Source organism: Danio rerio, chromosome 21 (genome assembly GCF_052040795.2).
Source record: "Danio rerio strain M-AB ecotype USA chromosome 21, GRCz13ab, whole genome shotgun sequence".
NCBI lineage: Eukaryota > Metazoa > Chordata > Actinopteri > Cypriniformes > Danionidae > Danio > Danio rerio.
The window spans coordinates 8,631,169-8,647,500 of record NC_141041.1 but is presented as its reverse complement, the minus strand read 5'-3'; the positions used below and the strand labels follow the sequence as shown (position 1 = coordinate 8,647,500).

The window sequence follows — 16,332 nt, the reverse complement described above, 5'->3', positions numbered from 1 at the left end:
TTAAAGTTTTCTCTGTATATTATCCCCAAGTCTCAAATGCAGTTTTTGTTCTCACCAACAGGTTGGAACATTTATAGCTATGGTGTGGGATTGTGAAAAGGTGTTTGAGTTTAGGAAAAAAAAATTCATTGATATTATCTGAAATTATAGAAAAAGATATACCAGTGCAACCAGTTGTGCTGCTTTTAAATGATGTTTCAGTATGGGTTGATGGAGCGACAAAGAATGGTCTGATTGGCAGGATTAACATCTGCAAAAAAGAGAATTGCGCAAAGATGGCTCCCTCTGCATTCTTTATTTATTCGGCAGTGGCTATTTCAGTTTGACGATATAGTATTGTTAGAACTTTCAACAGCCAGAATCAATAAAGCTAGAGCTTCAACTCTTGATGCGTGGAAAAGGGCTGCGGACAAACTGACAGAAAGACTTATGGATAATAGAAATTAATGTTTAACAAGCAACCTGAATCTTTAAATCTCTGATAGTCTGTGTGAATTTCTATTTACTTTTGTTAGTGTTTTACTATGTAAGTATGGATGTATAAATGTACATGTATGTGTGTACGGATATGTATATGTATGGGCAGGTATATATCCATACATGTGTGTATATGTGTATGAATTTTTTTTTAGTATTATGGACTGTAAAAATACCTTGTATTCATTATTTTTGTGTTTAGGATATGTGTATCTTAGGTTCATAAACAGTTAAAGTCAGAATTATTAGCCCCCCTGAATTATTAGACTTGTTTATTTTCCCCCAATTTCTGTTTAAACAAGAGAGGATTTTTTTTCATCACATTTCTAAGCATAATAGTTTTGTTAACTTATTTCTGATAACTGATTTGTTTTATCTTTGCCATGATGACAGTAAATAATATTTTACTAGATATTTTCAAGACACTTATATACAGCTTAAAGTGACATTTAAAAGCTTAACTAGGTTAATTAGGTTAACTAGGCAGGTTAGGGTAATTAGGCAAGTTATTGTATAACAATGGTTTGTTCTGTAGATTATCGAGAAAAAATATAGCTTAAAGGGGCTAATAATTTTGTCCTTAAAATAGTGTTTAAAAAAATTAAAAACTGCTTTTATTCTAGCCAAAATAAAACAAATAGGACTTTCTTCAGAAGAAAAAAATATTATCAGACATACTGTGAAAATTTTCTTGCTTTGTTAATCATCATTTAGGAAATATTTAAAAAGAAAAAAAAAATTAAAGGGGGCTAATAATTTTGACTTCAACTATGTATATATATTTTTTCTGTTAGTTATTTGTCTTGATTGCAGTGTTATTTGTGGGATGACATGGACTTTGGCACTGCTGGAAGGTCAGGTGGGTGTTTTTCTGGTGGCCTGGGGGGGGGGGGGGGGGATTTATTGAGAGAAAATTGTAAAGATGCTGTGACCACTCACTTATAAAATCAATAAAAAATTTATCACAAAAAAGGGTGTAGCTAATATATAAATCCAACATAGGTTCATTCTGAAAATGTAGGCCTATATATATTTCTGGAGATCGCGAATCATGTAGCCACAGCTACGTATGGCTGCATTTCACCTTTAAAACTAATGTAAAGCTGTAGTATGATACTGTTTCTTTTCTTGCTTACCAGCTGACTGCTTACCTCTGTATGGACAGCTTACCTGCTGTTGGCGGACTTGAGATGCAGAGTGGAGTTAAACGAGACAACGGAGTTCGAGTCTGGTTAAGATCGGTTCCAGATAGCAGGTAAGAAGAAAAAAAAAAAAACGTAAAAAATAAATTAAACAAGTAAATAACGGCGAGATTGTGGTTAAATTTGAAAGCATGGTAAAAATCAGAGGGCTTATATTTTTCTGTATTGCATTTTAAAACACCGCGGGTGGGTTTAGGGAAGGGGGTGGGCGGGTCAATCGGTGCTTTTTAAAACACTATTGGTTGGGTTTAGGGAACATGAGTCAGTAAATCAGTCAGTCGACAGCTGCCTCTGGTACATTTACTTGGGAACAGCAGGCGCAAATGGCAGTCGTGAGAGAAATTTGAGATCTGAAAATGCATATATAGCGGCCTCTAGCGGATTTGTGAAAACAAAATCAGAAATGTATATAGGGGTACATAATCTGAATGAGCCTGGGTTGTGTAAATCTGCATGTTAAAGAGTGGTAAATGTTAAAAAAGAAAGTCAAAATAAACCAATAGGACACAACAAGGAAACACTATTATTGAAATTTTGTTTATTTAATGACATTGGGAAATGGAAATTGCTGAGACTTTCACTTCAGTGTGTGGATGTACTTCTAACTGAAACTAAAGGGGCGGGACTTCTTTTTGCACATCATTCCCTCATAGCAAACTAATAGTAAGAGTGCCATGGTTGCAAATATTGTGGCTTAAGCAGTCAAACTGACATCTTCAGAGAATGGCCACAACTCCAAACCCAAAGACTTTGACTTGACTATAGAAACTTTATTTTTTTAATGGATTAATTGCCTCAAATGAACGGTTCACTTAAAGAATAACAATGTACTCTAGCCAAAAAAAAACACTGTAAAGTTCACAGACTTTTAGCTGTAAATTAGCAAATTGACATGACATAAATCAAAATAAAGGCTCAGTAAATGTTGAGAGCACAACTTGGCATCAGTTTGTGTGCGAACTAACCAATTGTTTTGTCCGCTATTACTCCAACCGCCAGGCGGAAATTACAAATCGCCGTTTCATTCCAGCGACGAATCATCTATATGAACGAAGGAAAACAGGAAAACAAGACAGAAGATGAGACGGAGAGGCAGAGGGGGAGAAAAAAAAATCAGTCGAAAATCAGAAAAGATGAATCTGTCTTTCTCGGCTAATGAGCGTCTGATTGAATACTTCAGAGGGAGAACATGTAGTCATTAAGTTCAGCTCCTCAAAGACGACCACCAAAAAAAATCTAATTACAATAAAACAGACATAACATAGCTGTGAAGCAGCCACTTACGGCTAATCATATCAATTACTGCGCCCGGGGCTCCTCAGAGACACAGAGTGATTGTTTGAAGAGAAAAATTGTATTTGGTGAGCCCGAGACACTCACTCACAGCAAACCATCCATTACTCTCCATTCACTTTCCTCTGCAATACACTCCAAACCTGTACACACACAAACACAAACACACACACAGAGGAATGTGTAGGTTACTGCTGGAATTTATGCCGTCGGGCTATTTAAGTGTGTCGTAACTACATAAATTGGATGTTAAATGAGATGAGAAACTTAGAGGCATGAAAGGAGATCAAGTAAAACAAGGCTGTTATTATTGTGTGTTAAAGATGTAGATGTGATAAAGCCGCAGGTGTGTAAATGTTTTCCATTAGGCTCATAGAGATGCTAAGGCCTGCAAACCTCACCTTAAACAGCAATATCTGCTTTAAAGTGACTGTTTGCTCTCTGTTCGGCTGCCTGTGTGTATACATAGCATATATAATGTAGAAATGCATAGTTTTTCCTTTGAAAACAAGAGAATGAACACACATATAGCATGTACTTAAACATGTACAACATACTACTTTTTTATAAAGGTATCTTATTGTAAACAAGGCATGAAATATCTGCTATTTAGATTTTTTTTATTTTATATTGATATGTAATTAATTCTCAATGATGAAAGGCTGAATTTTCAGCATCATAATATGAGTCCTCCATGTCACACGATCATTTAGAAATGGTTTTTATATGTTGATGTGATGTTAAAGAAACATTTAAATGCGAGAGTGAAGTTAATTAAAAATGCTTTAATCAATGATGTTGATTATTTTATGAATATAAAGAAAAAACATATTTAACATTTTAGATGTAAAGATATAAATATTTTTACAGGCTGTGTTCACGAATTTAATAATTTTTTACTTAATAACATTATTTTTATTATAATAATTATTATTATTATATGCAACACAGTGGCTCAGTGGTTAGTACTGTCGCCTCACAGCAAGAAGGACGCTGGTTTGAGTCCAGGCTGGGTCAGTTTTCATTTCTGTGTTTGCACGGTTTTTTGCAACACAATCTCACAGCAATTCGTAACTTTTTGATTTAGTGGCTAATTTGTGTGAATTGGTACGATATAATTCTTACAATTTAAGCTGCGGTCACACTGGGCTTTTCCTCCCATAGACCATTCATACGCACACAAATGCCTCAAACCGTAAACACGGGGTCATGCGTCAAGTTTTGCAGGTTGCTGCGTTGCAAAGTTCAAGCTTGGTGAACACTGACCTGCGAAATCGCATCACTTGACTGTGTGAGCAGGGCCGGCGTGTCCATAGAGGCGACCTAGGCATCCGAGAAACCCCTCTTACCACCTGCGTCTTTAGTTTTATCCACGATTAGGGCGGCAGAATAGAGAGGGTGTAGTCAGCTCCCTCTACAACCTCCTGCTTTCACTTTCGGGTTGAGGCCGGCGTGACTGTCCTTTGCCTAGAGCGGCAGGTCAGCTTGCTCCGGCCCTGTTCGCAAGACCAATCGATGATCAAAACATGACCTCTCTGGACAGAAATTTAAAACACAGAGCAATCGCTCGCTTTTTAATGTCTAATAATCTTGTTTAATCCCGCCCCTTTTCGCAGCGCCACATGACAGAATATCGCATGCTCAAACTCCAATGTGCTTGCAGCTTTAGTACGATTTGCTTATCACCCAATGACGGTTGAGATTAGGGGTGGGGTTGGTTGCCACGCCTCCTTTTACAAATCGTACATTTTAGTACGATTGAACTTGTATGAATTCGCCACTAAATTGACAAAACGTAAAATATCACAGTCCAAAGACATGCGGTACAGGTAAATTGAATAAACTAAATTGGCCATGTTTACGTGTGAAACATGTTATTATTATTCTGTTGTTCTTCTTTAATTCTACTAACGCTAAACCATATCATTTACTATACTTTAGATTAACTGCTATTTTTCTCATACATTTAATTCAGAGTAACCGAGAAAATCCTACTTTGCTTTGAGCAATGTGAGTTATGTATAATTATTAGAAATTAATCAGTAATTTTTTTATACACAGGGGCGGATTTAACCAATAAGAAAGGTAAACAGCCGCTTAGGCACGCTAAACACGTAGAAGTTTCTATAAATTATATATAATGACATTTGTGATCATATTTTATGGGATAAGCGTAAAACAAATACAAATTTACCTTTATTAGTACATCTGCGCAAATATGTCCCCCTACCCCCAATCATGGATCAGTCAAGCAGTTAAAACAAATGAACATTTAGTCTTAAAAACAAATAGTTTATTCATTATTTTTAATTGGAAATTCATTTTAAGTAAAGAAATCTTTTAAAACTTGGAGAATACATTAAGATAAAAATGTAGAAAGCAAGACTGGATGATATAAGAAAAAGACAGCTAAATAAATACAAATACAAAATGTGCATATTACTGTAGGGCTTACCGGTCCCGTGGCTCGAATTGCTTAGGGCCCTCAAATAACTAAGTGACTTGCTTTGTTTACCAAATAAGTGGATCTAATTGGATTTGCATTGAAAATATTAAATAAAAGTTAAAAAGATATTATTTTTATTTCACATATTAAATTTTAGTTTTGATACTCTCAAAATAATTCCACATAAATTCGCTGAATTTTTACAAAATTCTCCACAAAAACAGCAAAAAATGTCTGCAGTTTGTGTCTGGCCTTACTTATAAGACTTATAACACATTGCTATTTAATTATAACAATCAACAATCAACTGCTGAAAATGAGCACAGGCACTAACACATTTTACTGATGGCTATTGATGCTGTTAGGAAAAGCACCTTTATATTAGAAAAATAAGTGCAAAATACAGTTGAAACCAGAAGTTTACATACACTGTAAAAAAAGGAACATGACAATTTTTTAAATGTCTGATGGTAAATCATACTAAATGTTTACTATTTTAGATCCGTTAGGATTACCTAAATGATTTACATTTGCTAAATGCCAGAATAATGAGAGAATTGTTTTTTTAGATAATTTTTTATTCATTTCTAAACAGTCAAATTTTTACACACATTTCCTTGGTATTTTTTAGCTTTGCTCTTAAACTGTATAACTTTGGTCAAATGTTTTGGGCAAGCTTCCACAAGCTTCTCACAATAGTTTGCAGGAATTTTGGCCGATTCCTCCTGACAGAATTGGTGTAACTGAGTCAGATTTGTAGGCTGTCTTGCTCGCACAAGCTTTTTCAACTCTGCCCACAAATTTTCTATAGGATTGAGATCAGGGCTTTGTGATGGCCACTCCAAAACATTCACTCTGTTGTCATTAAAGCACATTTCAACTAATTTGGCAGTGTGCTTAGGGTCATGGTCTGTTTGGAAGACCCATTTGTGGCCAAGTTTTCATTTCCTGGCTGATGTCTTGAGATGTTGCTTCAGTATTTCTACATAATGTTCTTTCTTCATGATGCCATCTATGCTGTGAAGTGGACCAGTCCCTCCTGCAGCAAAACAGCCCCACAACATGATGCTGCGCCCCCATACTTCACAGTTGGGATGGTGTTCCTAGGCTTGCAAGTTTTCCCCTTTGTCTTCCAAATGTAACACTGGTCATTATGGCCACACAGTTTAATCTTCCACAGGACATGTCTCCAAAATTTAGTCTTTTCCCCCAGTTTAATTGTGTAATTTAGCTAATTGTAATCTGGCTTTTTTGTTGATTCTGGCTTGTTGATATTCCCATGTTGTCACACAAGGAAGCAGTGTGTTTGGGGTTGTCCTTTAATACTAATCTACAATTGTGCCTCCAATTAACTCAAATGTTGTCAATTAGCCAATCAGAAACTTCCAAAACCTTGACATTATCATCTGAGCTTTTTCAGAGGCAGAATAATGTTATTGTATGTAAACCAGACTTTCAAGAAAAGTTATAACAATTTCTCAAAAATATCTCTCTCATTATTCTACTATTAGGCATGACAAAAACAAATTTGATAATCCTAACTTACCTAAAAGAGAAAACGTTTAGTCACATTAACATCTGACTTTTTTTAAATGGTGATGTGCCTTTTTATACAGTGCATGTAAACTTCTGATTTCAACTGTATATGTATTTTTTTACATTTTGGAAAGGAGTAACCATTGACCACTATAGTATTTGTTTTCCTTCTATGGAAGTTAGAAGTTACTGATTTTAAACATTCTTCAAATTATAAATTGAGTACATTTTGATTTCTGGGTGAACTATCCCTGTAATCATTAACTGGAGTTTTTGTTCGAGCACAACAGATGCATTTGTAAATGCTTGTGGCTCTTTAAACCACAATTCATCAAGAGAGCTGCTTTCCCTTTGTGTCTTTATTGTTTCCCGTTTTCTTTTGTTACAATATCTGCTGTCACGGAGCGCTTGGTTTATTTCAGCAGCTGAAATCCCTCCAGGCCTCCGCTAACAGACGCAGAGCTTTTACCGCCTGCATTTTCACTGAACTCCAGTCACTCCGCTCCACTTTAAACACCGCGGTAAATAATGCTGAGGGCCACTGAATGCCATAGATGACACTCAAGGTTTTTTTTAATTACACTATGGAGAATCGTGCTCTGTGTTACACATGAAATAAATATTTCTTCTTTTCTCTTAAATGTTTTTGAAATTTTACTCACCTTTGTGTCTTCCTGATCCTGCACGCCTCCTGTGGACCACAAAAGATGATATTTACAAGAAATAACCCTTCTTTTAAAGAGCCCCTATTATGGGTTTTTGAAAAACATACAACATCACACACACACAAAAAGATATACATGCACAACCAACCACACACACACACACACACACACACACACACACACACACACACACACACACACACACACAAATAAACGCATATACCAAGAAACAAACACACATGCATACACACACGCTGACCCACAAACAGTACAAACAGACATGTGCACAGACACACACGCATAAATACATACACATGCACACACAGACAGTAAAAAACACAGCCAAACACACTCACACAGACACTGATCCACTCACAGACCCACACATGCAGACACACACAACCATACACACACACACAAACAGACACACTGGACAGGGGTTGCCCATATTTTTCCCAAATCTGGTTTAAAACAACTCCCATTGTACCGTGAGTGTGTCTGTGTTGTGTTTATCGAAATTCGAACCAAAGATCATTCAGACACCGTCAACATTTCTCTCATCAGCTTAGAAATGGTTATAAAACATGACAGCTTATTACTCACTTGATATATACATATACACTCACCGGTCACTTTATTAGGTACACCTTACTAGTACCAGGTTGGATCCCTTATGCCTTCAGAACTGCCCCAAGTAGTGCCATGGGATTTTTAATGACCACAGAGAGTCAGGATCTGTTCAACATCTCATTCAAAAGACAGCGCCCACTGACACTATAGTGTCCCCTTAACTTTTACTGGGGGATTAGGACTCACACAGACCACAGGTTGAGGGCTCCCTGCTGACCTCTCTAATACCTCTTCCAACAGCGACCTAGTTGTTCCCATGTGGTCTCCCATCCAGGTACTGACCAGGCTCAGCCCTGCTTAGCTTCAGTGAGAAACCGGTCTTGGGCTGCAGGGTGGTGTGGCTGTGGCCGAGAAAATATCCCTCACATCATTACACCTCCACCACCAGCCTGAACTGTTCATAGAAGGCAGGATGGATTCATGCTTTCATGTTGTTGATGCCAAATTCTGACCCTACCATTTGAATGTCGCAGCAGAAATCAAGGCTCATGAGACCAGGCAACGTTTTTACAATCTTCTATTGTCCAATTTTGGTGAGCCTTGGTGCAAATTGTAGTTTCCTGCTCTTAGCTGACAGGAGTGGCACCGGCTTTTAGTTTCCTAACAGACATATATAGAGATATATATATAAAATAAAATAAAATCACAGGCTCTAGAAGCCCACGCAGACTCTGCACACTGTCAGTTTCCACCGCAACCCCCGCAGCATCTCCAGGTTTAATTGAAAGCACTGTGTTTACATGCCTCACACTGGAGTCAAATCACGTCGCAACAGAGTTTAAAAATAATTACCAGCCAATGCCTGTAAATCCTCCATTTTTAAAATCCATTTCTAACCTGGAAAAATCTAGTTTAATTGAGGAAAAACACAGCGTGCCATGCATTTGGTCACACAACTTGAAGTCCTGCTGCTCTGGAACTTCAGCTCAGCCTGACCTTTAGTTTAACAGCGCTTGATTATCATTACAGGTGGACCTGTGTGTTGCTGATGGATTGTAGTTCTCTTCATGTTATTAACTAAATAGAGCAAGATTGTAGTTTAGGGAACGACGTTACAGGAAAAAAATGGTTAAAGAAGTCCTGATATGCTTACTTCTATATACTATAGTAAGGGGCATTAACGCATTTAATGGGTAGTTTTATAAATAATATAAATATTTCTCGTTAACGTATGGCTGCAGATGTATGCATAACATAGTCTAGACAGGATACACCTGCAGATACATGCATCAACATAACAAGTTTTGCGACACTGTACAACAATAATCAATATTGGAATAATACTGGGTAAAAATAAAGATTTTACCTTGCTGTGAGGGTTGGGGTAGATCTTAATAAAATACAATTTAATTTTAAGATGGGGATATGGAAAAAAAAAATGATATAATATATATATATATATATATATATATATATATATATATATATATATATATATATATACACGTTTTTTTTGTAAAAATGCTTCTGTTAATTTTCATGCAAATTTAAACATTGATTTACATATGTTAAAAATGCTTTGTGTGAACAAAAAAAATGTGTAGACAACTTTCAGTCAGAAATCACTACATTTCATTTCATAAAGGAAAAGAAATATAAATATATATATATATATATATATATATATATATATATATATATATATATATATATATATATATATATATATATAAATATATATATATATATATATATATATATATATATATATATATATATATATATATATATATATATATATATATATATATTTACACACACACTCAACACTTTATAAGCTACACCTGTCCAACTGCTTGTTAATGCAAATTTCTAATCAGCCAATCACAGGGCAGCAACTCTATGCATTTAGGCATGTAGACATGGTCAAGACAATCTGCTGCAGTTCAAACAGAGCATCAGAATGGCGAAGAAAGATGATTTAAGTGACTTTGAACCAATGGTTGCTGGTGCCAGACGGACTGGTCAGAGCATTTCAGAAAATGCTGATCTACTGGGATTTTCACGCACAACCATCTCTAGGGTTTACAGAAAATGGTCTAAATAGAGAAAATATCCAGTGAGTGGCAGTTCTGTGGGAGCAAATGTCTTGTTGATGCCAGAGGTCAGAGGAGAATGGCCAGACTGGTTCCAGCTGATAGAAAGGCAACAGTAACTCAAATAACCTCTCGTTACAACCAAGGTATGCAGGCGGATGGGCTACAGCAGCAGTAGACCACACCAGGTGCCACTCCTGTCTGCTAAAAACAGGAAACTTAGGCTATAATTCACACAGGCTCACCAAAATTGGACAATAGAAGATTGGAGAAATGTTGCCTTGTCTGATGAGTCTCGATTTCTGCTACAACATTCGGATGGTAGGGGCAAAATTTGGCATCAACACCATGAAAGCATGGATCCATCCAGCCTTGTATCAACAATTCAGGCTGGTGGTTTTGGTGTAATGGTGTGGGGCCCTTTTCTTGGCACACTTTGGGCCCGTTAGTATCAATTTAACATTGTGTCAACGCCGCAGCCTACCCGAATATTGTTGCTGACCATGTCCATCCCTTTATGACCACAGTGTACCCATCTTCTAATGGCTACTTCCAGCAGAATAATGCGCCATAAACCGCAAATCATCTCAGACTGGTTTCTTGAACATGACAATGAGTTCACTGTACTCAAATGGCCTCCACAGTCACCAGAACTCAATCCAATAGAGCACCTTTGGGATGTGGTGGAATGGGAGATTCGCATCATAGATGTGCAGCCAACAAATTTGCAGCAACTCTATGATACTATCATGTCAATATGGAACAAAATCTCTGAGGAATATTTCCAGTACCTTGTTGAATCAATGCCACGAAGGATTAAGGCAGTTCTGATGGCAAAAGTGGGTTCTACCCGGTACTACTAAGGTGTACCTAATAAAGTGGCCGGCTAATTTAGATTATTGTCATCACCATGCATCATATCCACAGTACGATTACAGGATCATCATAATTGGACATCAATAGCATGCACAGTGAAGCATCTAAACACACGTGTGTCTGGAAACGAGTGTTTTTCTCGGCTCCTCCATTGACATCTTAACAGCCTTCAGTGATGAAGAAGAAGCTGAAGCGTCTCAGAGGATCATAAAGCTGTCAGATGAACATCATATCAGCTCTTGGTGTGTGTGTGTGTGTGTGTGTGTGTTTGTCTGCAGTCATAAACAACCACAGCCATAATGCCCAATAATGATGTGATGGAGAAAAGCCTCATACTGGACATAAAGCACAGTTTAATGGGTAAATGTGCTGAAGATCTCAACATATAACACACACTCAAACAGCCAAAGAGGCTGTGAGAGTCAGGAGGAATGTGTGTGTGTGTCTATTTTATGACATTAAAAATATGTGCAAGTTATGAGGCGTTTAGTACAAACACACACCGATTTTATCATTATTATTATTATTATGTAAATTACATTAAAAATTGCATTAGTCACTCTGCATTATAGTAAGAATTTTTAACGCATCATCAGATGATTTGTGTTGTAAATATGCCTAAAAATCTTGTTTTATCAAACACTGAAAGATATTTTAGTTGGAGTCTGCTGTTATTCGTGGTATAAATGTAAGATAGAAATTAATTTAGGCTCAGAAATGTTACAATTAAACAGAGTGATTTATATGTACATAATAATAATAATAATAATAATAGAAATACTTAAATTATTATGAGATGGTTATTTCTTTCCAAATTAGCAAGTCGACATCTTGGATCCAACTTTACTTTTTTACTCCAATGGCCTCCACAGTCACCATATCTCAATCCAATAGAGCAGTGTAATCTGTTTTACAGGGTGGGCTATTTATATGGATACACTTTAATAAAATGGGAATGGTTGGTGATATTAACATCCTGGTTGTGTCACATTAGTATATGTGAGGGGGCAAACTTTTCAAGATGGGTGGTGACCATGGTGGCCATTTTGAAGTCAGCCATCTTGGATCCAACTTTTGTTTTTTTCAATAGGAAGAGGGTCATTTGACACATCAAACTTATTGAAAATTTCACAAGAAAAACGATGGTGTGCTTACGATTGGTTTTAACTTAACTTAACTTTATTCTCTCATGAGTTATTTACAAGTTTCTGACCACTTATAAAATGTGTTCAATGTGCTGCCTATTGTGTAGGATTGTCAATGCAACCCCCTTCTCCCAGTCTTCACACCTGACAGCAACACCGCAGGAGAAATGCCAGCACAGGCTTCCAGTATCCGTAGTTTCAGGTGCTGCACATCTTGTATCTTCACACCATAGACAATTGCCTTCAGATGACCCCAAAGATAAAAGTCTAAGGGAGTCAGATCGAGAGACCTTGGGGGCCATTCAACTGGCCCACGACGATCAATCCACTTTTCAGGAAACTGTTCATCTAGAAATGCTCGGACCTGACACCCATAATGTGGTGGTGCACAATCTTGCTGGAAAAACTCAGAGAACGTGCCAGTTTCAGTGCATAAAGAGGAAAACACATCACCATGTAGCAATTTCAAATATCCTGTGGCCTTGAGGTTTCCATTGATGAAGAATGGCCACACTATCTTTGTTGTCTATGGTGTGAAGATACAAGATGTGCAGCACCTGAAACTACGGATACTGGAAGCCTGTGCTGGCATTTCTCCTGCGGTGTTGCTATCAGTGTGTGAAGACCGGGAGAAGAGGGTTGCATTGACAATCCAACACAACGGGCAGCACATTGAACACATTTTATAAGTGGTCAGAAACTTGTAAATAACTCATGAAAGAATAAAGTTATGTTAAAACCAAGCACACCATCGTTTTTCTTGTGAAATTCCCAATAAGTTTGATGTGTCAAATGACCCTCTTCCTATTGAAAAAAACAAAAGTTGGATCCAAGATGGCCGACTTCAAAATGGCCACCATGGTCACCACCCATCTTGAAAAGTTTGCCCCCTCACATTTACTGATGTGCCACAAACAGGCATTAATATCACCAACCATTCCCATTTTATTAAGGTGTATCCATATAAATGGCCCACCCTGTATAACAGATTACACTGCTCTATTGGATTGAGATATGGTGACTGTGGAGGCCATTGGAGTACAATGAACTCATTGTCATGTTAATGATTCACTCTGAGATGATTCGCTCTGTATGACATGGTAGCCATCAGAAGATGAGTACACTATGGTCATAAAGGGACAGACATGGTCAGCAACAATACTCAGGTAGGCTGTGGCGTTGACACGATGCTCAATTGGTACTAATGGACCAAAAAAATATACCCTCACACCATTATACCACCACCAGCAGCCTGAACTGTTGATGCAAGGCAGGATGGATCCATGCTTTCATGTTGTCAATGCCAAATTCTGACTCTACCATCTGAAAGTCACAGCAATAATCAAGACTCATCAAACCAGGCAAAATATTGTCCAATTTTGTTGAGCCTGTCAAAATATACAGGCAAAATATTGTCCAATTTTGTTGAGCCTGTGGGAATCGATGCTCGGTTTGAAAAGCAGCAAATCGTCTTGACCATGTCTACATGCCTAAATGCATTGAGTTGCTGCCATGTGATTGGCTGATAAGAAATGTGCGTTAACAAGCAGTTGGACAGGTGTACCTAATAAAGTGGCCGGTGAGTGTATATGTAGTCAGGACACAGAGTGGCACGATGGAATTGTAGCCCCAGTTTTGAGGTACTGTTGCCTTTCTACCAGCTGGAACCAGCCTGGCCATTCTCCTCTGACATCAACAAGGCATTTGCGCCCACAGAACTGCAGCTCACTTGATATTTCCTATTTTTCAGAACATTTTCTGTAAACCCTAGAGATGGTTGTGCGTGAAAATCCCAGTAGATCAGCAGTTTCTGAAATACTCAGACCAGTTCGTCTGGCACCAACAACCATGCCTCAATAAAAGTCACTTAAATCACCTTTCTTTCCCATTCTGATGCTCGGTTTGAAAAGCAGCAAATCGTCTTGACCATGTCTACATGCCTAAATGCATTGAGTTGCTGCCATGTGATTGGCTGATAAGAAATGTGCGTTAACAAGCAGTTGGACAGGTGTACCTAATAAAGTGGCCGGTGAGTGTATATGTAGTCAGGACACAGAGTGGCACGATGGAAAGAACCAATCCAGCACGACCTTCTTTTTTCCACATCTTTTTAATCACTGTAATGTAACTCGTCTGGCACTTAGATTCATCATTTTAGAAAAGGCACTTCACATCGCTTTGTATGATTTTATCAAACTACAAGCACAAATTATCTGCCATGGTGTCATCCAGACATCCAGCGTGATTAAATCTGGCCAAACAATACACACATTCTCCAAAATTGTGATGACTGAGCTTTTCTGAATATAGTAAAATCTCACACCGAACATTGACCAATCAGAGCTGCATTTAAAGCACATAAAGCCTCCGAGATAGAGGGAAGATCTGAAATTTCTCATTACAGGTGTTATTGTCCGCCAGGTGGAGTTCTGCAGGTGTGGTTTCTAGGTGGCGCTGTTGCCCAGGGCAGTTTTCAGCTGGCGCAGCAGCATTGAGCCCATGACGCTTTTCTCAGTGTTTACTGTGATCTGAGCTTCTGGATCCTTCAGAGTCACTGAAACCAACACCAGAGATGAAGAGCTCACCGTCTTACCTGCAAACCTGCAAACACACACAGCAGATGAAATCACAGCAGATGAATCCCAACACTGCACTTGGGCACAAAAACACAAAACTGTTTCATTACTTTTTCTTTCTCTCCATCTTTCATTTTCTTTTAATATTTCATGTTTTCTTTCTTTCTCTTTCTTTCCCTCTTTTTAGTGCTTTCTTATCTTTAATTTCTTTCTTTCTCTTTCTTTCTTTCTTTCCTTCTCTTTAGTTTCTCTCATTTCCTTCCTTCTTTTTTTCATGATTTTTTACATTTTCCTTTGTTTGTTTTATCCTTGTTTTATTTTATTTTCCATTTCTTTTCTCTTCTTCTCCTTAATTTTTTCCTTTCATTTCTCTCCTTTTATTTCCTTCTTCCCAACCCATCTTTTCTTCTTCCTTTTTTTCTTTCTTTCTCGTTCCATTTTTTCATTCATTTTCCTCTATTTTTCTCTTTTCCTTTTTTCATTTCCCATCTCCCTTCCTTCCCTCTGTTTGTTTGCTTTTTGTTTCTCATTCCATTTTTATTTTACCTCTCTTTCTTTTCTTCTTTCTCTTCCTTTTGTTCTTTCTTTCCTTTACTCTTTCATTTCCTTTTTTCTTCCCCTTTTCTTTTTCTTTTTTGTTCTTTTCTTTTATTTTTCTCTTTTCTTTCTTTCTCCTCCTTTAGTTCCTTCCTTCATTTACTCTCTCTTTCTTTTCCTCCCCTCTCTTCTTTTCCTCTCTTTCTTTCCCTTTACTTTCTCTTTCTCATTTCCTTCCTTTAAGTTTCTTCCTGTCATGTTCTTCCTTCCTCCCTCCCTCCCTTTTTTCTTTTATTCATTTTTTTTCCTTTCGCTAGTTTTTTCTTCTTTTCTTTTCCTTTCTTTTCCATTTTCCTTTCTTTTCTCTTCGTTTCTTTCTTTCCATCTTTCTCTTCTTTTTATTTGCTTCCTTTACTCACTAGTTCTCTTTCTTTCACTTCCTTCTTTTTTTATTTCTGTTTTTTCTTCCCTCTTTCTTGCTTTTTCCCTTTTTTCTTTGCTTTCTTTTTCCCCTTTACTTTGTAAATATAAATAAAATATTATAAATATGTAATAAATATTATATTACATTATATATATATATTAAAAAAACAAAATAAATAGTGTAAGGTAAATATGCAAATTAACCTTTTCATTGATATTATACTACATCATCAAAAAAAAAAAATCAAGTAAATATGCAAATTAACCTTTGCATAGATTTTATATTACATCATCAAAAAAAAAATCAAGTAAATATGCAAATTAACCTTTGCATAGATTTTATATTACATCATCAAAAAAAAAAAATCAAGTAAATATGCAAATTAACCTTTGCATAGATTTTATATTACATCATCAAAAAAAAAAATCAAGTAAATATGCAAATTAACCTTTGCATAGATTTTATATTACATCATCAAAAAAAAAAAAA

The 16,332-nt window shown here is 36.8% G+C and overlaps 1 protein-coding gene across 6 annotated transcripts in view; it reads right to left on the bottom strand.

Moving 5' to 3' along the window:
• The window catches only part of ap3b1a (adaptor related protein complex 3 subunit beta 1a), a 762,544-nt gene that overhangs the window by 606,612 nt on the left and 139,600 nt on the right, over nt 1-16,332 (bottom strand). For 4 of the 6 annotated variants that reach the window (XM_087300589.1, XM_087300590.1, XM_087300587.1 and 1 more), the window contains exon 27: nt 14,462-14,907. The exons of the other annotated variants lie outside the window; for them this stretch is intronic. In XM_087300589.1, the coding sequence (XP_087156715.1) occupies nt 14,751-14,907 (157 nt within the window). In that variant the 3' untranslated portion in view covers nt 14,462-14,750. Of the gene's footprint in view, nt 1-14,461; nt 14,908-16,332 lie in introns of those variants that run through there. 6 annotated transcript variants of the gene reach the window in all.